This window comes from Sapajus apella, unplaced genomic scaffold (genome assembly GCF_009761245.1).
Source record: "Sapajus apella isolate SASKATOON/1434 unplaced genomic scaffold, GSC_monkey_1.0 scaffold2, whole genome shotgun sequence".
Taxonomy (NCBI): domain Eukaryota; kingdom Metazoa; phylum Chordata; class Mammalia; order Primates; family Cebidae; genus Sapajus; species Sapajus apella.
Window position 1 is genome coordinate 19,601,356 of NW_022436942.1, and position 25,085 is coordinate 19,626,440.

The 25,085-nt window shown below is 54.8% G+C and overlaps 2 protein-coding genes across 4 annotated transcripts; one reads left to right on the plus strand and one right to left on the minus strand.

Moving 5' to 3' along the window:
- Positions 1-1,989: 1,989 nt before the first annotated feature.
- Positions 1,990-17,340, plus strand: STAT6 (signal transducer and activator of transcription 6). Its single transcript, XM_032290019.1, has 22 exons — positions 1,990-2,316; positions 4,811-4,947; positions 5,315-5,453; positions 5,744-5,827; positions 6,222-6,360; positions 6,472-6,524; positions 6,709-6,857; positions 7,453-7,584; positions 7,714-7,902; positions 8,236-8,323; positions 8,469-8,591; positions 9,565-9,657; positions 9,989-10,195; positions 12,660-12,754; positions 12,847-12,983; positions 13,302-13,448; positions 13,664-13,727; positions 13,840-13,950; positions 14,140-14,232; positions 15,629-15,694; positions 15,784-15,912; positions 16,001-17,340. The coding sequence occupies exons 2-22, from the start codon at positions 4,832-4,834 to the stop codon at positions 16,188-16,190; spliced, it is 2,544 nt and encodes an 847-aa protein (XP_032145910.1). The 5' UTR covers positions 1,990-2,316; positions 4,811-4,831; the 3' UTR covers positions 16,191-17,340.
- On the minus strand, positions 17,280-23,847 carry NAB2 (NGFI-A binding protein 2). Of its 3 annotated transcripts, XR_004272436.1 has the most exons (8): positions 23,391-23,847; positions 20,721-21,594; positions 20,156-20,289; positions 19,771-19,822; positions 19,544-19,676; positions 19,141-19,332; positions 17,838-18,145; positions 17,280-17,731 (listed from the first exon to the last, which is right to left on the minus strand). XR_004272436.1 is itself a non-coding variant. In XM_032290031.1 (7 exons), the coding sequence occupies exons 1-7, from the start codon at positions 23,471-23,473 to the stop codon at positions 18,036-18,038; spliced, it is 1,578 nt and encodes a 525-aa protein (XP_032145922.1). In that variant the 5' UTR covers positions 23,474-23,847; the 3' UTR covers positions 17,280-18,035. The 3 variants fall into 3 exon arrangements, 2 of the variants coding, with proteins under 2 accessions (XP_032145922.1, XP_032145934.1); XM_032290031.1 differs by having other exon boundaries at positions 17,280-18,145; XM_032290043.1 differs by lacking the exon at positions 19,141-19,332 and having other exon boundaries at positions 17,280-18,145.
- Between the last annotated feature and the right edge of the window lie 1,238 nt (positions 23,848-25,085).

Consider the following 25,085-nt stretch of genomic DNA (forward strand, 5'->3'; position numbering starts at 1 on the left):
CATAAGTGGAGTCAGACCCAAGCCAGATTTGTCTCTAAATTCTGTTTTTTCCCCCATAACATCACAGTGTTCCCACTAGCATAATCGGTTAGAAAGGGAGACAATAAATATTATTTTTCTACCAGTCCTTGCTCCTCACCTTCCTACTCTCTAAAAGGAACCAAAGTCAGAGGCCACATTTACTCTTTTTCCTCCTCCTGCCCAAGTCTTTTGGAACTTGCAGCTCTGACACCCTTAGGTGGTAAGGCCTGGCTTCACCTACTGTCTGTGGATTTCTGCAGGCAGACTGGGCAACCAGGAGCACATACAAAGCACGTGTGCTATTAACATGTATGTGCACACACCCTGATCCTAGCACTGCTTGCTGGACAAGCCAATGGACAGAGTCCCTGCCTGGCACCTCCACCCCTGCTCTCCTTCCTCTTTCATTCACCCTGCAGACACAGCAAACACATATGCACATAACCCTCAATCGCATCCTTCTGGCAGTAGTATGACCCCCAAATCTGGGGACTTCTATGTAGGATGGAGACCCTTCTGCTTTCCTCATACCTGGTTAATTCCGAACCACAAAAATAGTGCCTGACAGTTACTGTGTGCCAGGCATTGTTCTAAGCCTTCAAACGTATCAGTGCATTTTATTCTCACGTTATGGGTTAAGACTTATTTGCTCCATTTTATAGATGACAAGAATGAATCACAGAGTAAATTGCCCAGGGTTGTGTGGTTAGCAGCACTAGCAGGATTTGAACCCCACCAGTTGTATCCACAGTCCAAGATCTTAATTGCCATATACTGCTGTTTTCAAACCCTCTGCCGCCTGATTGGGTCCACACCCACGTGCACTCATGCACGACCTGCCAGGTAGCAAGGCATGGAGAGGGAGGAGCTGGTTCTGGAAATCAGTTTAGGCACCAGGGGGCAGCATAGGCCTAGCTTTGGCCCCTTGGCCCAGCCCTGCTATGGGAGGGAGAAAGGGAACAGAAACTTCTTCCTACCGCCCCTCAGACACCACCTTTTCCACTGGGGCTCTCAGGTGTGGGAGAATAAAGGCTTCTCTGGGTCCCTTGGTCTCCTCCAGCTCCTCCCCCAGCAAAAACTGCAGAATCCTCCACTAGTTATCATGATGACTCAGAAGCTGAGCAAGACGTGTGTGCGTGTGTGTGTGTGTGTGTGTGTGTGTGTGTGTGTGTAGTGTGATTGCAATGGGCTCTGAGTGCGGACATGTTTGTGAGCCTGCCTGCACGTGTGTGTGTGTGTGTGTGTGTGTGTGTTTGTGTGTGTGTGTAGTCTTGTGGTCAGGGAAGTCGTGCATGTGTGTTTGTTTCCTGGCGTGTCTCAGTGTTTACCCCAGAAACAGATAGGAACTTGGCAGACAAGAACACAGCAGATTCGTATTCAAACTTGCCCCTTGTGAATCTGCAGACAGCAGCTCCAGCTAGAGCTGGTTCCCACCATGGTCTAAGGAGGGGTGCCCTGTGAGGAGGGGGCAAAGACCAGCTTGAGTCCAAGGGACTCCTGGAGTCTTCCGGAATTCTGAGCTGAGGGTTCCCCTCCCCCACTCCCTCCCATCAGTGGTCACGAGACCGAACTCTAAGGCGTTCCCTGCTAGAAGGGAGGGGGACCTAGGAGTTCCCGCTGGCATCCAGGTCCCCGGCCGCTTTTCAGGGTCCTCCACTGGAGGGAGCGCAGAGTCCTGCGGGATTTACTTTTCCTGAGGCCCTGGGGAGCCCAGTCCCTCATGGGCCTAAACCCCAGCCCTTGGCAGAATTTGAGTTTGGGAGCCAGGCAGTTAGGGGTGGCATGTCTCTGTTTCATATTGGGTGACTTTCTGGAGAAAAGCTAGTACTTTTGAGGGGGCTGGAGTAAGTGGGGGTCAGCCTCTCCCCCAGCCTGGCTCCAAGGCCTGGCCCCTAGTCCTGATCCCACACGTGCTCCCCCACTCGGCACAGGAGGCACACATATTCACCCCACTTTCTTCCTCTTCCTCCTCCAGCCCACTTTCTCTTCTCTGTGTCGTCAGAGCTCCAGGGAGGGACCTGGGTAGAAGGAGAAGCCGGAAACAGCGGGCTGGGGCAGCCACTGCTTACACTGAAGAGGGAGGACGGGAGAGGAGTGTGTGTGTGTGTGTGTGTGTGTGTGTGTGTGTGTGTGTGTGTGTGTGTGTGTTTTATTTTATTTTTCTTTTTGGTAGTGGTGGTGGAAGGGGGGAGGTGCTAGCAGGGCCAGCCTTGAACTCGCTGGACAGAGCTACAGACCCATGGGGCCTGGCAGTGCCCGCTGAGAAAGGGAGAAGACAGCAGAGGGGTTGCCAAGGTGAGGGGTTGCCTCTGAGGGGGGTGCGGGGCCCTCTATGAGTGTGTGGGGGTGGATTGGGAGGGAGCTCTCGGGATCCTCCTCTGGCTGAGTGGATCGTCCCCAGGAGATGGTTTCAGCTAGTGTTGGTGGCTGGTGGCACTGGGTTTTGGCAGTTTTGAACTCCTGGAGGAATCTGGGAGGGTCCAGGCCTCAGTACTCCCCTCCGCCATAGGTCATGTCCTCACAGCCTCACCCCTGTACCCCCAGGGCCGTGGAAAGTCAGGGAAAGGAGGTGAAGGAGTGCCCGTCTGCCTTGGGTCGGGGGAAGTGGCCGCCCCTCCCTGGAAGGTTGATGCCAGAGAGCAGTGGATCCTTGTTAAACCCTATCCTGCCCTTCGCTAAAGGTTCCTGTTCAAGGGTGTGGCTGAGGGGGTGAGCAAGCCCCAGTGTAGACCTCATGGTGCCCCAGAGGAGGGGGAATTTCCCCCTCAAAACTGCTCCACGCTTGGCTGCTGTAGACGCTGAGATTTCCCAGTGGCGGCGCCAAGTTAACCCTACTCGTGCTGAACTGGCTCCGCCTCCCCCCCCCGACCCCCCCCACATCCACACATTGGGCAACTCAGAGAAGCTGTTTTAACTTTCGATTCTGTGATGCCACGGTCAGAGGACTCGGGGAGGTAGGGGTTGGGATGAGCGAGTTTAGGCCACCAAGCTGGCAGACAGGGATCCCGGACCTAGCGCTTCCCTTCTGGGTTTGGGAAGGAACACTGGCCCCGCCCCCCACGCCGTGGCTCCTCCCTCCCTTCCCCTCCAGGGGGCTGAAGGCAAAAGGTGCCCCTGTCCTGGTCCAGCCAATCGACCCAGCCTTGTTATGGGTTGGGGTGGGGAGAAATGTGTCCTCCTGATGTCTGGGGAAGGAGAAAGGTTGGATATTTCTAGCCAGGGTCATGCCAGGAGGCTGGTCACTCTACAAGGGGATGCAGAGGAAAGCAACGCCCACCCAGTCCAGAGGCCCTTTCTCTCTTTGGTTAATAAAAGGCCTGTTGGAGGACCCTGAACAGGAGGGATAAGGATTCTGCCTTGAGGAGAAAAGAGCTGGGGGAAGTGGGAACTGGAGGAGAGAGGGGCATGAGGGTCTTGGAGCATGGTGCTTCTCCATTTTCCATCCCTTTGAGAGTCCTGGGAGAGGTGAGAGGCTGAACGTGCAACACGAGGACTTGGGGTTACTGGGTTCAGGTAGACCCAAGGAGTTGTCATCCCATCCTCTCCCTCATCTCTGGGAGAGGGATATGAGAAACATGAACTGAGAGGCCCCTGGGAAACCACTGGTCTACCCAGTCCCCCTGAACCTGGAAATGGGGATGCAATCCTCTTGTCTACTTTCCCATCCCCTCCTCTCCTCTCTCCCTCTTTTCATCTCTCCCGTTCGCCTTCTAGCCCTCCAGCTTCCTCTCTCTTCTAGGCTCTTTACTCCTGGCTTACTAAGCCCACCCTTTTTCTAGGCTCTCCCATCCTCTTCCTTAGCTTTCCGCTTTCCTTTTCCATCTCTCCTCCTTCAAGTCTCCTCCCACCTTCCCCCACATCTTACGATGTTGAGATTTGCCCCTGGAAGGGATCCTAACAGCACAGTGAGTTGTTTAATCCCCACTCAGATTGAAAGCCTGCTTTCCAAACTCACTTACTGAGTGGCCTTAGGCCGGTTAGAGAAACTCCTTAAGCCTCAGTTCCTTCATCTATAAAATGGGATATTATATATTTTCAAAAGTGTTATGAAGCTTGAATGAGATAATGCACTGAGTCTGATGCCTTGTACATAGTAAGTGCTTAAGAAATGGTAGGGGCTATTATTGTCCCATCCCCTTCATCATCTAGCCTTGTGGTTTTCAAATTATCTCATGGAGTCTTAGAATTTTGATAGGTTTAAAAAAAAAGAATTTTGAGAGGTTTGTCTAGGGATGCCTTTCGGGTCAGGAAGTGGGGAGAGGGAAATAGAAGCAGTTGAGTTTCAGGCTTCCCATGCTCTCTTTCAACAGGGCATCTTCAGTTTCACACCTTTTATGTAATTCAGATTCCACAGATTAAAAGCTGACATTGACTACTGCTTTAAAAAGTTTGGAAAGTTCGCCGCTCATCTAACACTCATATTTTAAAGATGAGAAGATCGAAGCTCACACAGGGAAGGCTCCTTTCTTACAGAACCAGAGCCAGGTCTAGAGCTGCAACCAAATCTTCCGCCATCTCTAAGAGGGCTCTCTCCCTACTGCCCTGTCTCCCTTTGTCTCCCCACCCCTCTGGCTGCGGCTTAGCTCTTCCTGCCCCTGTGTCTATCATTGAAGGAGTTATCCCCATCTCAGGCACTGACCCCGAATGCCCCTGGTTAAATGTGGTCTGGCCGTGAGTGGTGGTGGGGATGGTTCCTAGGAGAGCTATCTATAAAAGGTCCCTGGTTGCCCCAGAAGATAGGCCAAGTTTCTTGGGCACCTCTCAGAGTGGCCTTATTTTTCTCCTCCAGGCAAACTCCAAGTCCCAGATCATGTCTCTTTGGGGTCTGGTCTCCAAGATGCCCCCAGAAAAAGTGCAGCGGCTCTATGTCGACTTTCCCCAACACCTGCGGCATCTTCTGGGCGACTGGCTGGAGAACCAGCCCTGGTGAGTCCTGGCTGCTCCCTGCTGGTTCCCCACGTCTTCCCTGACTCATCTTCCTTCTCCTTAGATTCTTCTCCCCTCACCCATGGATTCAGAACTTGAGACCTGTTATTCTATACGTAGTGGCCTAGATTTAGCAGGGAGTCTGTGTCCCATCAGGACCAGGCTATGAATGTTGACACATGGAGACCCCATCTCGTAGGAGGCTGAGCCGAAGAGGAGCGGGGTTTGGGCTGGGACAAGGGCGTATCTCATAACAGCTGGAAGACTGGGGAATAAAGGAACTGCTGAGCTTTTGGCTGTGGGGTGGAGGGTCAGGAGAGCTGAGGAAGCCCTGGCCTGAGGTAGCCTCATCCTGATCTTCCTGCAGGGAGTTCCTGGTCGGCTCAGACGACTTCTGCCGCAACATGGCTAGCGCCCTACTTTCAGCCACTGTCCAGCGCCTTCAGGCCTCGGCGGGAGAGCAGGGGGAGGGGAGCACCATCTTGCAACATATCAGCACCTTGGAGGTGGAGCTGGAGGGGAGGGGACAAGGCTGGGTGGGGCTGAGGTAGAGCTGGGTTGAGCATTGGGCGCGGGAAGAAAATTGGTTGGATGTTGGAAGCAAATTGGTGTTCCTGTGGTTAGCTGCTAGCGAGCAGGCAAATTAGATTTTAAAAGCATGCAAATGCACAAAAATTTCTGGAGTCTACAGCGGTGCTGCCTTAAAGTATATATGTGAATGGGGGCCTGGGGATTGGAGGGATTGGAGGACATGGGTAAGAGCCAAGCTCACTGTTGACCGCCCTCATTTCTATAGAGCATATATCAGAGGGACCCCCTGAAGCTGGTGGCCACTTTCAGACAAATACTTCAAGGAGAGAAAAAAGCTATTATGGAACAGGTATTGTGATATCACACTTCCCAGCTCAACTCCTTGAGACTTTGGCCTGAGCCATCACAAACTAGAAAGAATTTGAACCTTAGTAAAGGCTCAGTGTTCTAGGCCCAGGAGTGACCAAAGGAGGTTCCTAGGGTCAGAGTGAACCCCAAGTCAAGCCCAGGGAATCTTCCTATGAGGGACTGAGGGTAGGAGGCCTGGGGAGAACAGAGCAAGGGATAAGGAACTGATTCTGCTAGGAGAAAGGTCTTATCCCCAAGATATTCCAAAAGGTCAGGAAGAACTGCCAAAGAGGAGAAGGGAGCAAGAAAATGGTGTCTGCAGAGCAGAGGGTGGAGGCCAGTATAGAGGGATGAGCGGGGTGTTTCACCTCTTGGCATCTGTCCTTCCTGTATAGTTCCGTCGCTTGCCAATGTCTTTCCACTGGAAGCAGGAAGAACTCAAGTTTAACACAGCCCTGCGGAGGCTGCAGCATCGAGTAGGGGACATCCACCTTCTCCGAGAAGCCCTACAGGAGGGGGCTGAGGCTGGCCAAGGTGGGGGCCAGGGCAGTTCTGGGGAGTGTATGGGAGTGGTCCCCTCCTGGATCTCAGCCTTAACTGAACCTCTAATTTGTCTGCACCCCTGGTTTCTGCCCTCACCCTCAGTGTCTCTGCACAGATTTGTAGAAACTCCTGCTAATGGGACTGGGCCAAGTGAGGTGAGTAATGGGCTGAGAGGGGGAGACCGAGGTTGAAGTGCAGCTGGAGGGATGGAAGTTAGACCTCAGAGAGACACAGACTGAGGTGGGGCGAGGGAACACCAGAGGAGTGAGAAGAGCCCTATCCCAGGAGCTGGGTGTGCGGCAGCGTGCGGCCTTGGCTCAGGCCCCTCTCTGCCCGTAGGCCCTGGCCATGCTACTGCAGGAGACCACTGGGGAGCTGGAGGCAGCCAAGGCCCTGGTGCTGAAGAGGATCCAGATTTGGAAACGGCAGCAGCAGCTGGCAGGGAATGGCGCGCCCTTTGAGGAGAGCCTGGCCCCACTCCAGGAGAGGTTGGGCCAGGGCTGACAGGGAAGGGGGGCAAGCTGGGGGTGGACAGCTGACCCTGCTGGAGGCCCTACAGGTGAGAGAGAGAAGCAGCCAGGCAGGAGGGCCTTGGAGTGGACCAAGATGCATAAAAGCCAGTTCCAGCGAGGCTATGCACACTGTTGATCAGGTCGCATCCTGTACAAGGGGGGCCAGTCGAGGGACACAATCAGGGACTCATCCAACCCATGCTTCTATCCTCAAGCCCCATGCCCAAAGGACTAGGAAGCCTTTTTCATTTGGTTTATTAAGTGGGAACACTTTCCAGTTTTCCACAAAGCACTATAAGTGCTGGTAGCTGTCCTGGGTGCATGAGCCCTCAGGGGAGAGACAGCGGGGTTTCCATAGTGGGTATAGGCACTGAGAATGAACCTCCCACTCAGACCCTAGGCCAACAGATCACAGAACCCCCTTCAACCCAGGAGCCTTGCAGCCATACCCACTATCCACCCCAGTCATCCACACACAATAGCCTGCTTTCTCCCTGGGTATAGGGGAAGGGAGCCTGGGCCAGAGCAAGCAGCATTGATCCTGTGCCCCCTGACCACTGTCCTGCCCCAGGTGTGAGAGCCTGGTGGACATTTATTCCCAGCTGCAGCAGGAGGTAGGGGCGACTGGTGGGGAGCTTGAGCCCAAGACCCGGGCGTCGCTGATTAGCCGGCTAGATGAAGTCCTGCGAACCCTTGTCACCAGGTATGCCCTGGGAGCCCCAAGTCCGGCCTAGAACAGACCCCAGGGAAGAAAAGAAGGGGGCTAGAGGTGTGGGGAGGGCACTAACAAGGACCCAGCCTCCAACTCCCCTTGCGTCCTCCTTACTCCCAGTTGTTTCCTGGTGGAGAAGCAGCCCCCCCAGGTACTGAAGACTCAGACCAAGTTCCAGGCTGGAGTTCGATTCCTGTTGGGCTTGCGGTTCCTGGGGGCTCCAGCCAAGCCTCCACTGGTCAGGGCCGACATGGTGACAGAGAAGCAGGCGAGGGAGCTGAGTGTGCCTCAGGGTCCTGGGGCTGGAGCGTAAGCTGGGATTGGACCTGGGGTTGGAGAGACCTGTTAGGGTGATAGAGGCAGGCTGGCACTTAAAAGAGCAAGGGATGGGGAGGGAGAGCCATGGGAGGTAGAGACCCTGAACAGTCAAGGCAGAAGAAAGGGAGGGACCCAGTTAGGGCTGGAATGGGGTGGGGGCATCATGATTTGGCCAAGATGGGGACTCCTCCCTTAAGAACCCAGAGACATGGAGATTTAGGGCTGATGACAGTGGGTAGTCTACGCTCACCCATGCACTCAAGCACGTCACCACACCTGGCCAAAGTAAGATGAGCTCGTTCACACTCTGACCTCCCCTGGCAGAGAAAGCACTGGAGAAATCATCAACAACACTGTGCCCTTGGAGAACAGCATTCCTGGGAACTGCTGCTCTGCCCTGTTCAAGAATCTGGTGAGGGGATTTGAGGTGCAGTGGGCAGTGAGGGGGCACCACTAGGAGACTATGGGACTCTCCTTGGAGAGGATGTCAGGAAGCCCAGGAGACTTGGTCTCTGTCCTCATGCCCTCATCCTTGCTCTCCCTCACCCCACCCACAGCTTCTCAAGAAGATCAAGCGGTGTGAGCGGAAGGGCACCGAGTCTGTCACAGAGGAGAAGTGTGCTGTGCTCTTCTCCGCCAGCCTCACGCTTGGACCCGGCAAACTCCCCATCCAGCTCCAGGTGAACTGTGGCCCAGCCCTGCCCCTACCTGGGACCCCAAGTCCTCCTTGAATGCCACACACAGGGGCCCTGGACCCTCACCTCTTGTGACTGCCCCATACCCCATGTGTCTGGGGTTCATGCACACTGGGTCTGAGTGAGTGGGAGGAGCAACAGTGCAGAGCTCACAGAGCAGGGGATGGTAGTGGATAGCAGCAAACACTTAGGAAGTGCTTCCTATAGACCAGGGCGTTCCTTTAAATGTAACACACACACACATGCGTGCCAGCACACACACGTTTGGTTTTAACAATGACATTATGAGGTAGGCAGTATTATTAGCCTCATTTTATAGATAAGGATGTTGAGACACAGAAATTTTAAGCAGCTTGTCCCAGTCACGCAGCTAAGTGTTGGAGCTGGTATTTGAAACCCGGAGGTCTGGCTCCAAAGCAGTGACTCCTAACCACTTCTCTACAGTGAGGCCCTGATTGACCTTCAGAAAGCATTTAATAACATGCCATGAGCTTTTTGATTTTGATGTGTGAGTCCAATAACTTCTCTAAGTGCTCAGAGCGAGTCCCCTGAGGAAACTTCTTGCTCCACTAAGAAACCTCTGTCCTCTGATGGAGTATGGTGGCTGACCCCTGTAAAATCTCAGCACTCTGGGAGGCCAAGGTGGGAGGATCGCTTGAGCCTGGGAGTTCAAGACCAGCCTGGGCAACATAGGGAGACTCAGTCTCTACAAAAAATAAAAATTTAGCTGGATTAGGTGGTACACACCTGTAGTTACAGCTATTCAGGAGGCTGAGGTGGAAGGATCACTTGAGCCCTGGAAGTTGAGGTTGCAGTGAGCTGAGATTGCACTACTGCACTCCAGCCTGGGCAACAGAGTGAGATACTATCTCAAAAAAAAAAAAAAAAAAAAAAAAAAAGAGAGAGAGAGAAAAGTAAAGAAAGGATGAAAAGAAACCCCTGTCCTCATCCTCTTCAGGCGCTGTCTCTGCCCCTTGTGGTCATCGTCCACGGCAACCAAGACAACAATGCTAAAGCCACCATCCTGTGGGACAATGCCTTCTCTGAGATGGTGAGGAAAGGCCTGGAGTTGGAGGGGATGGGGCAAGGTGGGTTCTAACATGGGCAGTGGTCCAGGCTTTTTGATGGGGTGGCAGGCATCTTCAAATGGGCGTGGTCTTAACGCCTTCTCATGGGCCTGCTTTCATATTTCTGACCTCTTTTCACCCCAGTCTTAACAACTATCAGGCCACAGCACCATAATCTAGAAAAAGCAGCATGTTTGTGAGCAAGCTCAGGTGCTGTGAAGGGGTAGGCCACAGGCAGGTGGGAGGGATGAAGGCCAGCCCGAGGAAGAGCAAGACGATAGCCTGAAGTGCTCTCTTCTTCCCCCTTCTCCCCAGGACCGCGTGCCCTTTGTGGTGGCCGAGCGGGTGCCCTGGGAGAAGATGTGTGAAACTCTGAATCTGAAGTTCATGGCTGAGGTGGGAACCAACCGGGGGCTGCTCCCAGAGCACTTCCTCTTCCTAGCCCAGAAGATCTTCAATGACAACAGCCTCAGCATGGAGGCCTTCCAGCACCGTTCTGTGTCCTGGTCGCAGTTCAACAAGGTCATTCTCCTGCTCTTTGGACCTCCCACCCCCAGGCTCTTCATCCCTGGGGCACTCAGGGCCTGCCCAGCCTCCATGCAGGGACCTCCTGTTGGGGTCTCCACAGTGCCTCCTCAGGTCCTTCAGGAAGGCGGGTCATGGACCACGCAGGAAATATGCCAGGCCTGGGGGTTGGCCTTGGAGCTGCATTCTCTGGCATCCCTGAGGTTTTGGTTTGGGGGCCATCTGTCCTTCCTCTTTACCAGTGACTTGCATGACTCATCCAGGTTGTGTGTAAACAGAGCTCTGATTCAAAGTGACTTTGACCCATTGGAAAAATAGTTCCTGGCCAGGCGCAGTGGCTAGCACCTGTAATCCCAGTCTTTGGGAGGCCAAGGCGGGCAGATCACCTGAGGTCAGGAGTTCGAGACCAGCCTGGCCAACATGGTGAAACTCCGTCTCTACTAAAAATACAAAAATTAGCTAGGTATGGTGGCACATGCCTGTAATCTCAGCTACTTGGGAGGTTGAAGCAGAAGAATTGCTTGAACCTGGGAGGCAGAGGTTGCAGTGAGCTGAGATTATACCACTGCACTCCAGCTTGGGTGAAAGAGCAAGACTCTGTCTCAAAAAAAAAAAAAAAAAAAAAGCTGGGCGTCGCAGCTCACACCTGTAATCCCAACACTTTGGGAGGCCAAGGCGGGTGGATCACCTGAGGTCAGGAGTTCGTAAACAGCCTGACCAACATGGCGAAACCTTGTCTCTACTAAAATTAGCCAGGCGTGGTCGTGTGTGCCTATAATCCCAGCTACTCAGGAGGCTGAGGCAGGAGAATCTCTTGAACCCGGAGGCAGAAGCTGCAGGGAGCTGAGATTACGCCACTGTACTCCAGCCTGGGCAACAGAGTAAGACCCCCTCTCAAAAAAAAACAACGACAACAATAAAAACAGCCGGGCACTGTGGCTCACACCTGTAATCCAAGCACTTCGGGAGGCCGAGGCTGGCAGATCACCTTAGGTCGGGAGTTGGAGACCATCCTGGCCAACATGGAGAAACACTTTCTCTACTAAAAATACAGAATTAGTCAAGTGTGGTGGTGCATACCTGTAACCACAGCTACTTGGGAGGCTAAGGCAGGAGAATCACTTGAACCCGAGAGGCAGAGGTTGCAGTGAGCTGAGATTGTGCCCTTGCATTCCAGCCTGGGCAACAAAATCGAAACTCCATCTCAAAAAAAAAAAGAAAAAAAGAGAAAAGAAAAGAAAAATAATTCCTATTGCAAAAACTGAACACATTCCCACAGGGACATGTGCGGTAATACCAGCTACCATGTGTCAACAGCTTATTATATGCCAGTCGCTGTGCTTAACACTTTATGTATATTATCTCACTTAATCTTCCCAACATCCCTTTGAGATAGAGACTATTATTTTATATATATATATATATATATATATTTTTTTTTTTTTTTAAGAGAGTCTCGCTCTGTTGCCAGGCTGGAGTGCAGTGGTGAGATCTTGGCTCACTGCAACCTCCGCCTCCCAGGTTCAAGCGATTCTCCTGCCTCAGCCTCCCGAGTAGCTGGGACTATAGGTGCATGCTGCCACACCCAGCCAATTTTTTTGTATTTTTAGTAGAGACGGGGCTTCACCATGTGAGCCAGGATGGTCTCGATTTCCTGACCTCGTGATCCTCCCGCCTCAGCCTCCCAAAGTGCTGGGATTACAGGCATGAGCCACCGCGCCCGGCTGGTAGATACTATTATTATCCCCATTTTACAGACGAGGAATCTGATGCTCAGAGAATTATGTAGTTTGTTCAAGGTCCCAAAGCAGGTGGGTGGCATGGCTGGGAGAGAACCACATATTTCTGACTCTTGTTCTTTTATGTTATATTATCTTATTTTTTGGTGTTTTATTTGTTGTTTGTTTTTTTGAGTGTATGTTATATTATCTTATTTTTTGGTGTTTTATTTGTTGTTTGTTTTTTTGAGTGTAAGAATCTTTAAAGAGAAGAAAGAAATGCTCATGTGACCAGAGGGTGTGTTAGCAAAAGGGAGCAAGGCAGTCACACCCAGCAGGCTACCTTCCTCTGGGCTTCACCTCTGCCACACCTCCTTAGGGAGAGGGTGTAGCATAATAGTTATGAGTTTAAATCCTAGCTCTGCCTCTTACCAGCTGTGTAGACCTGGGCAAGTCATTTGATGTTTTTGGACTTCCATTTTTAGATCTGTAAAGTGGAATTATTATAGTGCCTACCTCCATAACCTTGTAGAGAGCAAATAAATTAATAGATGGAAAGGCTTGAAATAGTGGCTGGCATGTGTAAGTATGAGGGTTGGTCATTGTCATTGATGGGGTCTCAGGTCTGGTTTGATCCCTCAGCCCTGTGATTCTGTCACGAAGGCACTCACAACTCACTAACTGCCCTGAACAGGCTCCAGCTCTGACCCTCCCTCAGCTCACACCAGTCCCCTGTCCCCCAGGAGATCCTGCTGGGCCGTGGCTTCACCTTTTGGCAGTGGTTTGATGGTGTCCTGGATCTCACCAAACGCTGTCTCCGGAGCTACTGGTCTGACCAGTGAGTCCCTGCCCTGGGTGGTCTGAGCGGCCAAAACCCAATCTCCTCCTTACCCACTGCTGATGCCCCATCCTCTCCTTCCTCCTGGCCAGGCTGATCATTGGCTTCATCAGCAAACAGTATGTCACTAACCTTCTTCTCAACGAGCCCGATGGAACCTTTCTCCTCCGCTTCAGTGACTCAGAGATTGGAGGCATCACCATTGCCCATGTCATCCGGGGCCAGGATGGTGAGGTCACCCCAGCCAGTCCTCTGTCTTTGTGCTTTTGCCCTCTGGAGTTTCTTCTGAAATGTCCTGACCTTTCTGATGCCAATCCTGATCTTCAGGAAGTTCTTCCAACTTCTCTTCTTCCTTCTGTGGTCTAAACTTTCACCTTGTCACTGTGAGCTTTGTGGGAATGGGGACTAGTGGACCTCTCTCCCTCAGGAGCCCCACCCTAGGTCCTCTCTCCCTTGCCTTGGTGGAGTGAGGACAGGTCTTATGGTGGGGGCTGGGGAAGGAGAAGAAAGTCTGAACAGAGTTCTCAGCATCTCATTCCTACCATAGGCTCTCCACAGATAGAGAACATCCAGCCATTCTCTGCCAAAGACCTGTCCATTCGCTCACTGGGGGACCGAATCCGGGATCTTGCTCAGCTCAAGAACCTCTATCCCAAGAAGCCCAAGGATGAGGCATTCCGGAGCCACTACAAGCGTGAGCTGGAACTGGTGGCTCTGATTCCTTCCTGTCACCCACCTTCTCCCTGATCCCCGCTGCCCTCCTCTCCCTGCCTGCGTGTCATCCTGATGTCACTCCCTATTATGTAGCTGCGCTTCTCCTACCTCCCCATCATCTATGCCTACCTTTTCCACCTCCCTTCCTCCCTCACCCCAGAGCACTCCATGGCTCTCTTTTCCTTCTCACAACAGCTGAACAGATGGGTAAGGATGGCAGAGGTTATGTCCCAGCTACTATCAAGATGACTGTGGAAAGGTGAGTGTGGTAGTGTGGATAGTGGGTAGGTCAGGAGCCTCGTGCTTATCTGCAGGAAGGAGGGGTGGCATCAACCCTTGGTCAGCCACGTGGACCTCCTTCCCTCCTCCAGGGACCAGCCACTTCCTACTCCAGAGCCCCAGATGCCTACCATGGTGCCCTCTTATGAACTTGGAATGGCCCCTGATTCCTCCATGAGCATGCAGCTTGGCCCAGAGATGGTGTAAGGAGCTGGAAAGACAGGAATGGGAGTGGTCTGTGCAGACGGGTTTTTAGCATGGGCAGATGGGAGAGCTGGCAGGGGCAGAACAGGGAATTTTCCTTTCTATGAAAGGGACACCGGTTTCCAAAGCAGGGTGTGGTGGTGTCCAGGAGAAGGGCTGGCATCAGGGGGTCTGTTTTCTTTCCCCAGGCCCCAGGTGTACCCACCACACTCTCACTCCATCTCCTCATATCAAGGCCTCTCCCCAGAAGAATCGGTCAACGTGTTGTCAGCCTTCCAGGAGTAAGTGAAAAACCTCATGGCAATACCATCCCACTCCAAGGGGGTGCATATTCGAATTGTTAGAAGAGGCTCTTCTGTGAGTAAGGAGCAGCAAATGCTAACAGCCTTTCCTCTTCTCTTCTGTCCAGTCTCATGAGGGGTTAGTAGTTAAGATCCGGACTGCCCAGGTTTGAATTCTAGCTCCACCACTTAGTGGTTTGGGGTAAATTACTTAGTCTTTGGTGCCTCATCTGCATAATGGGGGATAATAATGCTAATAATAATAACCTACCTTACTGCATTAAATGAGTTCATAATACTTGTGAAGCTGAGCAGAGTGCTTGGCTCATAGCAAAAGCTGTGTACGTCCAGTCACGCATCGCTTAGCGAAGGAGCACTTTCTGTCCTTAGGCAGTTTCATCGTTATGCAAACATCATAGAGTGTAATTACACAAACCTATCCGGTATAGGCTACTATACACCAAGGCTATATGATATAGCTTATTGCTCCTAGCTGTGAATCTGAGCAGCATGATACTGTTCTAAATAGTAAAAGGAAACAGTAACATAATGATAAATATTTGTGTAATATGAATTTTCAGATTGATTATATATATATATATATATATATATATATATTTTTTCTGGGTGACAGAGTGAGACCCTGTCACCCAGGCTGGAGTGCAGTCATGCGATCTCGGCTCGCTGCAACCTCTGCCTCCTGGGCTTAAGCAATCCTTCTGCTGCTGTGCACCACCAAACTTGGCTAATTCTTTTTTAAGGTTTTTTTTGCAGACAAGGTCTCACTTACTGCCTAAGCTGGTCTCAAACTCCTGGGCTCAAGTGATGCTCCTACCTCGGCCTCCCAAATTTCTGGGATTACAGGCGTGAGTCACTCTCCTGGCCTTGATTATAACCTTATGGGACCACTGTGGTCTGCATTTGACAGAAATGTCATCATGTGGTGAATGACTGTATTATTATTTTCTGTCCTGCCCCTGAGAGCCACTGTCACTTTTCTGCTGTGTTGATTTTTGTTTACTCAACTGTTTTGGCCTTGAAATGGCCTAGATGTCTTTCTTCCCCAAGTATGACGCTCAGGTGCTTATTAACTCTTAGTCAAGGCACAACATCTCCCCTCCCAGAAAGTCAGATGGGAGTGAGATCTTGGAGACTTAAGAACCACCAAAGTTCAGAGTCCAAAGAAACATTAGAAATTGGCTTATCCACCTGCCTAACACATGCACGTTTTATAGATGAGAAGGCTGAGCTCAGAGCATAGAAATAGTTTGCTCAGGGTCACTACTAAGTCAGGATAAGGAGCTGGGGCTTGTTTCCTCATGCAGAGGTCCTGACTTTGCACCACTCTGCCTTCGCCTAGCCTGCCTTCCTCTGACTGTGCTCTCCCTACTTCCAGGCCTCACGTGCAGATACCCCCAAGCCTGGGCCAGATGAGTCTGCCTTTTGACCAGCCTCATCCCCAGTGAGTGACAAAGCCCCTCCTGACCCCACGCACCTCTTCTTTCCTGGCCTTGCCCCGCCCTCCTGATTTCCTTTGCTGGTTCCTGGCAGGGGCCTGCTGCCGTGCCAACCTCAGGAACATGCTGTGTCCAGCCCTGAGCCCCTGCTCTGCTCAGATGTGCCCATGGTGGAAGACAGCTGCCTCAGCCAGCCAGTGAGACCATTTCCTCAGGGCACTTGGTAAGTGGTGGCTTGGGGGTGGAGGCTGGGTGGCATCTAGGGGAGTGGGCGCCATGCCTACTCCACTACTTCTCCTGTCTCCTTGCAGGATTGGTGAAGACATGTTCCCTCCTCTGCTGCCTCCCACTGAACAGGACCTCACTAAGCTTCTTCTGGAGGGGCAGGGGGAGTCAGGGGGAGGGTCCATGGGGGCCCAGCCCCTCCTGCAGCCCTCGCACTACGGGCAATCTGGGATCTCAATGTCCCACATGGACTTAAGGGCCAACCCCAGTTGGTGATCCCAGCTGGATGGAGAGACCAGAGAGACAGCTCTTCTACTACCCCCATAGACCTGCTCCGGACACTTGCTCATGCCCTGCCAAGCAGCAGATGGGGAGGGTGCCCTCCTACCCCACCTACTCTTCGGTCCGGAGGAAAAGACTACCAGGAGAATGCACGGTGGGTGGAGCCAATCCACTCCTTCCTTCCTATCATTCCCCTGCCCACCTCCTTCCAGCATTGACTGGAAGGGAAGTTCAGGCTCTGAAATGAGACACGCCCCAACATGCCTGCACCCGCAGTGCGCACACACACACGCACACACACACAGGGCTGAGGGTGATGGGGCTGAGGAAGGGGGGGCTGGGTAAGGGCACAGGTTAGGGCATGGAAGACTTCTCCACCCACTCTAAGCCAGGGCCTAGGATGCATAGGCAGGAACATACACATTTACACTAGAGGGCAGGGATAGAGGATACTGGGTCTTAGCCCTGGGGGAATGGGAAGCAGCTCAGGGGGCCCTGGATGGGAATACAGGAGGGGTCTGGACATGTGGTTACCAACACAGGTTTTGCCCTGATTAAAAAACAAATCTCCCAAAGCCCCAAATTCCTGTTAGCCAGATGGAGGCTTCTGATATGTGTATGAGACTATGCAGAAGTACAGGGGCCAAATTTCTTCATGTATAGCTGTGTGAATGTGTATGTACCTATGTTAATGTATAGTTGGCACATCAGTTGCATGAAAACATAGAATATGTCTATCTGCTTTTGCCTGTGTGACAACACAAATCTGCGAGTGAGACACTGCACAGAAGACAGCACCAAGTGTGCTGCCCTCTCTGACATATGCTAACCCAAAAGTACTCTGAATCTAGAATCTGACTGCCCAAGTAGGTCCAAGTGGCTGTAACATCTACATATGGCTCCACACCTCCAATACTGCCTGGGAGCTAGGGTGAGCGTCTGGGTCCAGGCCTGGCCACGTGGCCCTCCAGTGTGTGAGGGGCCCTGCCTGCTGCATCTTTTCTGTTGCCCTATCCACTGCCAGCTTCCCTTCACTCCCCCATCCCATGCCACCCTTTCTCCCTCTTGAGGCAGGGTCATAGATCCTAAGCCATAAAATAAATTTTATTCCAAAATAACAAAATAAATAATCTACTGTACACAATCTGAAAAGAAAGACGCTCTAACTGCTCAGATAGGTGCTGTGGTCCAGCCCCCAGCTGGAGGAGACCCTGAGTCCAACCCAGGCCTCCCGAGGGGGCCAGTGAAGGGATCCCACACCCACTGCCCCCACATAGGGCAGGAGGGAAGAAATTGCTAAGGACTTGGGGGAGAGATGGAAATGGGAGGGCAAACTGCAGCACTTGTTAAATTAAAGAAACAAACCAGAAGCACAAAAATGGGGAAGGAGAGGGGAGAAGGAGCAGGTCCAGTGTTCCCAGGCCCCCAGTTCTGGGGGCAAATGTTGCCACTTTTAGCTGCTGGACCTTCCCAGGGAAGTCCCCCTCTCCCCCTTGTCCAAACTGAGTCCAACTGCTCACACCACTGGTGCAAACCTAAAGAGAATGGGAGTGTGTTGTATGAGGGAGGGGAGAACCCCAGATGCCCTGGAGGCAAAGTCCTTGCCCCCTCGCTCTGGGCAGGGGTGAGGGCACCACGCACCCTCCTTGTGTCCTCTCTCCAGGCCCCTGCTTGTTATTGCTTGAAGCCCCACAGTCTATGCCCATGGAGCTGGTGGGGAGGCAGGAGAAGGGCAGCGGAAGGATCCAGGGTTGTGACTAGATTCCAGGGATGGAGAGTGTGGGGGTCTGTGTGAGCCAGAAGTCTGGGGTCCTGTGTCTGAAAACACCAGTGCACCCCTCACTGCCGGCTGGCCTCAGCCTCCACTTTCACGCTGCTCCTGCGACCCTCCACCAGCGCAGGATGGGGTCCTGGGGCAGGACAGCGGTCCAGCAGCCCTTCCTCGAACTCTGCAGGGAAAAGGGGGCAGTTAGGAGCCTGCGGGCTGACTGGCTGCAGACAGAGGTGGTTGGGAACAGAAGCAGGGGCAAAGAAAGCTGTGAAAATGGGCTTGGCTTATTGAATTAGTGTCTCCTGCCCACTGCATGTATACGGTGGGTTCCATTCCCGAGTGTGGGAGCCCCCTCCCCTCTCTGGCTGTGTGTAGCTCTGTCTCTGTCTGTGTCTCTCTCTTTCTCTGTCTCTCCCCGCCTCCTCCGTGGTGCTGGAATTTCTGGTTCTGTCAGGAGCTGCGGGGGTGGTTTGGCTCTGACCTCTACCCTCCCCCCATTCCCAAGCTCTGCCACCCCCACTCATCCCTGGCCCCCTCCCAGTCCCCACCCACCCTACCATGACCCCCCAAGTTTTTTTGGTAGCCAAATCAGGGGGAGCGCAGGAAACCAACCTCCCAGCTCCTCCCTCAAGAAGAGCCCCCCTTCCAGTCCCCGCCCCCACTTTCCACCCACACACAGTTTAAAAATACCAAGCCAGGGTTGGTGGCTTTGTCTGCTGCGTCACTCTCAGCCCAGAGGCTGCCCGGCCCTCTGCCGGCCCACTCCTTCTTCCCCCTTCCACACACAAAGCATCCCCGCTTTGGGCTCCTCTGCTTCCAAGCTGGGCAAACCCATACCCGCAACTCCTAGCCTGCTCCTGGCTCCTGGGTTGGTGGAAGTGCCATTTGAGCTTCCCTTATTGATGTTCCTCCTTCCTGCTCCTTCATTCTCTTTTCTCTGTCCCCCGCTCCCCAGTTCCCCTTTCACAGATCTCCACTAGGACCAGACTTTCCATGGTGGAAGCAGTCCAGCGGGGTCTGCCTCTCCACACCCCAAGGCCTGGCTGGCTGTAACCTGGCCCTCCTACTGCCCTCTCTGACGACTATAGACCTCTTCCTCCCACCTGGCCCCAGGACACTAGAATTGCTGTGTGGGGCCTGGATGCTTAGGGACAGCACTGCTGGCTGCCTCACCTGCGAGAGGTGGCTTCGCAGGCACACAGGGGCTGAGGCGGCCCACGCGATCGTGGGAGACGAGGCGGGCGAGCCGCAGCCCCTCGTCCATCAGTGTCTGCTGCAGGATGTGGCGGCTCCATAGCCCATGGGCTGGCAATGCCAGAGGCAGGTCAGCAGGGGGCGGCGTCAGCCTTGGGCATGACCCCACAGCTGTGGGCATGGGCACTGGTCAGGTAAGGGGCTGCAGCCAATAGAACCCCCACCCTCAACCACACAGCCAGCCCACAGGCCCTTCTGCCCCCCTCCAGCCAGGCCTCCCAGCCCTGTTCCAGGCATTGCCTCCTGGCTCACTCCTCCCCCCCACCCCCTCCCCCACTCCCCCACCCTCAATGAAGAGAAAAGTCTTCTGAGGCACACTCACCCTGCAAGTGTCCATCCAGACTCTCCCCAGACAGGCTGGCGCTGTCCTCCTCCAGGCTGGGGCGGTATGGAGGTGCATAGGATTCAGGGCCTGGGGGAGGCTGCTGGATTTCAGGGTGACTCTGTTCTCCAACCTGTGGATGCCCAAAATGGGGAAATGAAGACTTGGCAAGGGAGGGGATTGGGGAAGGCTGCCTGACACCCCTACATGCAACCCAGAAAACACACCTCTTGTTTCAGCTTCTTCAGTGGAGGGCCTCCCAGTTCTTCAGGGTGGAGCCTGAAAAGATGGATAAGAATAAAGTGGGTGAGGCTGGGGAGGGCCACGCAATGGGCAGAGCCCAAAACCTGGCTAGAGACGTGTTATTTAAAACCTTTGCCAATAAGTTGGCAGAGAAAGAGTGTATAGCTCAGTCGCTATTGTTGTAGGGGGCTGGGGGACCCAACATGGATGGAAGGAGAGACCAGACCTGAGACAAGCTGACTTAGCCAAAAGCAGGACATGCAGGTGGGGCGGAAGCAGGCCTAGAGCTGCCTGAGCTGAAGGTTTGGACGTGATCTAACTCCACGGTAGGATTCCAGTCCAGGAAGGACCTGGGGAAGGGGGTCTCACCTGGAGCCTTTCAAGGAGGACAAGTAGGTACTCTCTCGGGCTACTTGGCGGGACAAAGAGAAGAGCTCCACTCTCCGCAATAAGAGCGTGTTGTCCCTCATGCAAAACTGGGCAGCAGCCTCGTTGATGGTGAGCTGTGGAGAGAGGGCAGCCAGGAGAGTCAGAATTGGAACTCCCCCGCTGCCTCACCAGACCTCGCACCCCTTCACCATCGGACAAATGAGGCCCATCCAACGGATGCTTGCTTTGGTTTTGACACTACACAGGAGCTTTCTGAAGAAAGAAGAGAGGTCAGCACCCACAGCTTCCTAGGAATGCCCTGGGCCTCCGCTACTCCTGTGGGGTCCTGAGTGACATGGAGCTGACAACAGCCGGGTGCTGCCTGTATCTCTGCGTCCTCCTCAGCTGAGGATGGGAGCATTGCGGCCCCTGGGTGGGGGCTTGTTGGGGAGGGGGTCAGGGCCTGGGGTCCTGGTCAAGGGGTAATGAAAGAGAATTGGAGACCTCAGAAACTCACAGAGGTAAGCAGCTAGAGGCCCAGGAGTCAAGGCCTGGGGGTTCTTACCTCGTGCAGGCTGAGCTGCTTGCCCTCCCGCCGCTTAGAGTCGAAACGGCCATAGATGATGCTGTATTTGCGGATCTCCTCTTCCTTCTGGCTGTCATTATCATCCATCTCAAAGATGTGCCCCACGCTCCGTGCCAGCTTCTTATTCAGCTTTAGCAGGGATGTGACCTCCCCAGCATCCCCTCTTGGGAAGCTCCGGAAGATCCTCTCCACACTTTCCACCACCATGCGTACCATCTCTGGTTCCAGTCGGTCTGGACCACCCCCAGTCCCACCTGCTGCCAGCCCCCCAGCCCCAGTCCCCTCAGGGACTCCTCCCCCTGCAGGGGGGGAGAAGGGGGGCGAGCCAGCCTCCTCTTCTCCTCCTGCCCCAACGTCCGACTCTGGAGTGCTCCGGCCTGGCCAGATCCGGGGGTCCCCTGCCCCTGGTCCCCCAGGCAGTGGTGATAGCTTCTCCCCAAGTTCAAGGGGGCTTTTGGGACTAAAACTGCGGGCACTGCCTGCCTTTTCCCCCGGGCTGCCATGCCCATTGCTCATGCTCCCTTTCCGGGTACCCGCAGTCTCAGAGATCTTGAAGAGCGGGATGCTGGAGACAGGAACAGCAGGCACTGGTTGACTGAAGAGCCCTGGATTGGTGGCCCACTCTCTCAGTGCCTTCTGCAGGCGTCGGACATGGAGGGGCTTGGTGGCCATGCCCACAAGTGCCATGATCTCCAGAAACTCCTCCTCACCCGCCTCACACAGCTGCTGCACGTCGTCCCCTCCCTGCTGGATGAAGGTCTCATAGTAGGAAAGGAGGTTGGCGCGCTGCAGGACCCGGTACAGCTGCAGCTCCCCCAGCGTCCGAGGCAGTGCCATGGCTCGGGCACTGGGCCTGAGAAGGAGGGGCACAAGAGAGAGGCAGTCGGTGCAAGTCCCCCTACTGGGTACCCACCCACACTAACAATTGTTCCCTCTTTTCTATCTGCTTTTCTTCCCCTCCCTCATTTGGATGCTCTCCTGCCCAGTACCCAGGTCTGAGTACAGACCCTGAGAATCAGGCACTGCTCAGAGGCATGGACAAGCCGGGGCCGTCCTAGACTAGCCTGAAGCACCAAAAGCCAGTGCCCATGTCTGCAGGAGTGCCAGTCTCTTTACAACCCCATCTTTGGCTTTTATCTTTCTGGTCTGGGGCAAGACCTGACCAGTACCAACCTGGAATGGCTGGACTTCCCTCTCCCCCAGAACACAACCCTCACCTTCCACTCTAAACACCCGGCAGTGTCAACGCTAATGAAAGTGAAGTCACCCATGCTAATGTGAAAGTAGGACCCTGTCTCTCTCACAGTGGACACTGGGGGACACTGCAGCTGGTCAGCTTCACTTCCCGTGGAGGGGCCACAGCACCAGGGGGCTGAGAGTGAGGTGAGGGTGTGGCACCTTCCCTGGCTTTCCCACTCAGTGAGCCAGGTGGTGCCTTGCTCCTTGCGAAGCTTTTCCCAGGGGTTACGCATTCTTTTTCTTTTTTCTTCATTTTTTTTTGGGGGGGGAGGGTGGGCCAGAGTCTCGCTCTGTTGCCCAAGCTGGAGTGCAGTGGCCCAATCTTGGCTCACTGCAACCTCCGTCTGCCGGGTTCAAGCGATTCTCCTGCCTCGGCCTCCTGAGTAGCTGGGATTACAGGCGTGCACCACCACGCCCGGCTAATTTTTGTAGTTTTAGTAGAGACACGGTTTCTCCATGTTGGTCAGGTTGGTCTCGCACTCCCTGACCTCGTGATCCAACTGCCTCGGGCTCCCAAAATGCTGGGATTACAGGCGTAAACCATCGTGCCTGGCCGGGTTAAGCATTCTATACGCAGGCTTCCTCTCTCCCGCTAGGACCTCTCCACCCTTCCAGGCTGCCCAGTGCTCCTCAGTGGCCCCTCTCCTAACATTGACACTCCCCACTTTCTCAGTGGGCCTGTTCCTTCAGCTCAGGGGCCGCGGCAGGGGAGGGGCGCAATTGTTCTGCTCCGGGGCCGTTCCGCCCACACACACTCCCACAGTGGTAGCGTCTGTGGGCGAAAACCGCCCAGGGGTTCCCGCCTACTCTCCTCTCCCTTGTTTTCCACCCGCATCTTCAAGTGGAGTGGGGGAGCGGCTCAAGGCCTCTTGATGAAGGAGCTGCACACTGAAACTCCCCTCCCCACTCTATGAATAAAGGGACAGATAGAGGAAGGAACGCTTAAGGCCTCCCTCGTAACCCCCTTTCCCCCCTCCCGCTGATGCTCCTTTAACTCAAAGGCACTGGCTTCTCCTGGACCCCGGGGGGCCTGTGTGCCGTGCCAGCAACGGACTGAGGCAGCTGAGCGTCCCCCTACCTTCTGCACTGATGCCAGCTCAAGCTCCAGGGCATCCCCTGGTGCTTGGGGGCTCCCACATTCTTTGCAGGGGGCACTTATGCCATAACCAGCCCACAGAGTAAACCGGGAATAGAGAATTAGGTACTACTCTTTCATATCCCGCTTCATCAGATGCTTGCTTGCTCCCAGGGCCCCCTAATTCGAAGACGCACCCCCTTTTCCATCAGTCTCCACCCCCCACCCCCGTCCCGCTTCCCCACGTCCTTCCCTCGACCTCCGCCCTGTGGACCCCATTCCCAAGTCCAGCTCCACCCATCTCCATTCCCCTCTGCCTCCCTTTGCCCACTAACTTGAGTCTGGGCTGCAGGGTCCGGCGGGCGCTGTCCCCTCCGCCCGGCGGCTGCTCGGCTGTGGGGGAAGGCGCTCTGTGCATGGACTGCCGGAGACCACCTGGGCTGCCCTTCTCGGTGCCCGGCGCTCGGCGCCTGCTGCGCGTTGCGCTCCTCCCCGCGCAAGATGCCGTGTCCACCGCTGTCCAGGCTCTGTCCCTCCCTCCACGTCTTCTCTCTCCGAGCCTCCGAGCCTCTGTCTGTGCCTCTGCCCCCCCCCACCTCCCCGGCTGCGCTTGCCGCCTCTCCGCGCCTCCACCCCCGCAGGACGCACGGAGAGCGAGGCCCGGCTCTGCGCTGGCTGCCGGGCTGGCGGGCGGAGGGCGTGGGCAGAGCCGGGGGCGGGTGTGGGGGCGGGGGCCGGGGGGGCGGGCGCCCGGGCCTCTAGGCCGCTGAGACACCGCGGCTTACAGACTGGGAGAGGCGGAGACTGGGGGGAGGGGGTGTGGAGCAGGAGGCGGGGGCGGGGACTCAGAGCCCGGGCGCGGAGTTAGGGACCGAGGTGACCGAGGCCCGGCTGTGGAGGAGGGGCTTGGAGACCCAGCAGGCGGGGCGAGGTCTCTCAGTGCCGCCCACGCCGGATGCGCAGCCGGCCCTCTTGAGCCCACGTACCCACGTGAGCGCCCTGCCGGCGACATTCCTACTCTCCCCCACCCCTCCGAGCTGAGAGCGGAGTTTCACAACCACGCACAAGTACACAAAGACACAGAAGCGCACGGACGTGCACACGCGCCTAAACAACTACGCGGACGCCCACTGCTCACACTCAGGCCTTGCGGTGCTGGACGTGTGAATGTTAGGAGCCGGGAAAAGTTGGCGAAGGCTGTGGTGTGCGGCTCCTCCTGTGCTTGCATCTGACTCCCACAGAGTGTGCACTTAAGGCGGGACTGAGAGCGTGGGGCTCTTCAGGGATCCCCTAGATATCCCCGCGCCCCTCCCCAGCCCCCAGTGGAGTAATCTGAGGAGTCCGCTCTCAGAAACCCAGGCCTCCATGCTAATCTGGAAAGTTTAGGAAACAGGGATGGGAGGGTTATGCTGCACGCCACCACTTAGGTGCGCGAGTTGATTAGACGCGTCGGGTTTTGTCAGCGCGTAGGTCAGGCAGGGATTCGGGGGTGGAACCCCGCCTTCCTTCACTTGTCCTCTGTTTGCTGAGAATGAGGCCCTGCTTGGGAATTTTATGTGGCAAGGATGTGACAAAGACGATACCCTTCCTGGGGCCGTCTATTAGGGGACCTCGCCCGAGAGTTTTGTGGAAGATCAGTAAGAGGTCGGGTAGCCTCCGACGTGACTTCCTACGGCAGAGCTGGAGGGAGGAGCGCCTTCAAGGAGCTTAGCACCCCCCCTCTGCAACCCACCACTGTCTCCCCCTTTGGTTTCTCCTAGCCCCATCTGGTTTGCATTACACTCCCGCCCACGGCTGGGAGGGCTGTAGGGGGAGGCGGGGGCTCTGAGGGCCCGGCTCTAAGCCCCAGGGAAATGAGGGGGTGGGGGACAGAGGGAAGCCAGTGGACTGGCCACAGAAGAGGTTTACCCCTAGTCCTAAACCTCAGCCCCGCCCCGCCGTCCGCACTTCTGAGCTGCGTGGACCTGGCGGGGCGTGGGGGCTGTGGGCCGGGCTGGTTCTACATTCCGACCTGGTGAGGAGACCTTTCC

What these genes read in the sequence shown, in the direction of transcription:
- NAB2 (XM_032290031.1), bottom strand. Translation starts at nt 23,473, where the DNA reads ATGCACAGAGCGCCTTCCCCCACAGCCGAGCAGCCGCCGGGCGGAGGG. An exon ending in TGAAGAAGCTGAAACAAGAG is followed by an intron (nt 19,677 to 19,770) that starts GTGTGTTTTCTG and finishes GGGCATCCACAG; the next exon opens with GTTGGAGAACAGAGTCACCC. An exon ending in TCTGGATGGACACTTGCAGG is followed by an intron (nt 19,333 to 19,543) that starts GTGAGTGTGCCT and finishes CCATGCCCACAG; the next exon opens with CTGTGGGGTCATGCCCAAGG.
- STAT6 (XM_032290019.1), top strand. Translation starts at nt 4,832, where the DNA reads ATGTCTCTTTGGGGTCTGGTCTCCAAGATGCCCCCAGAAAAAGTGCAG. An exon ending in CTGCCCTGTTCAAGAATCTG is followed by an intron (nt 8,324 to 8,468) that starts GTGAGGGGATTT and finishes CCCCACCCACAG; the next exon opens with CTTCTCAAGAAGATCAAGCG. An exon ending in TGTCATCCGGGGCCAGGATG is followed by an intron (nt 12,984 to 13,301) that starts GTGAGGTCACCC and finishes TTCCTACCATAG; the next exon opens with GCTCTCCACAGATAGAGAAC.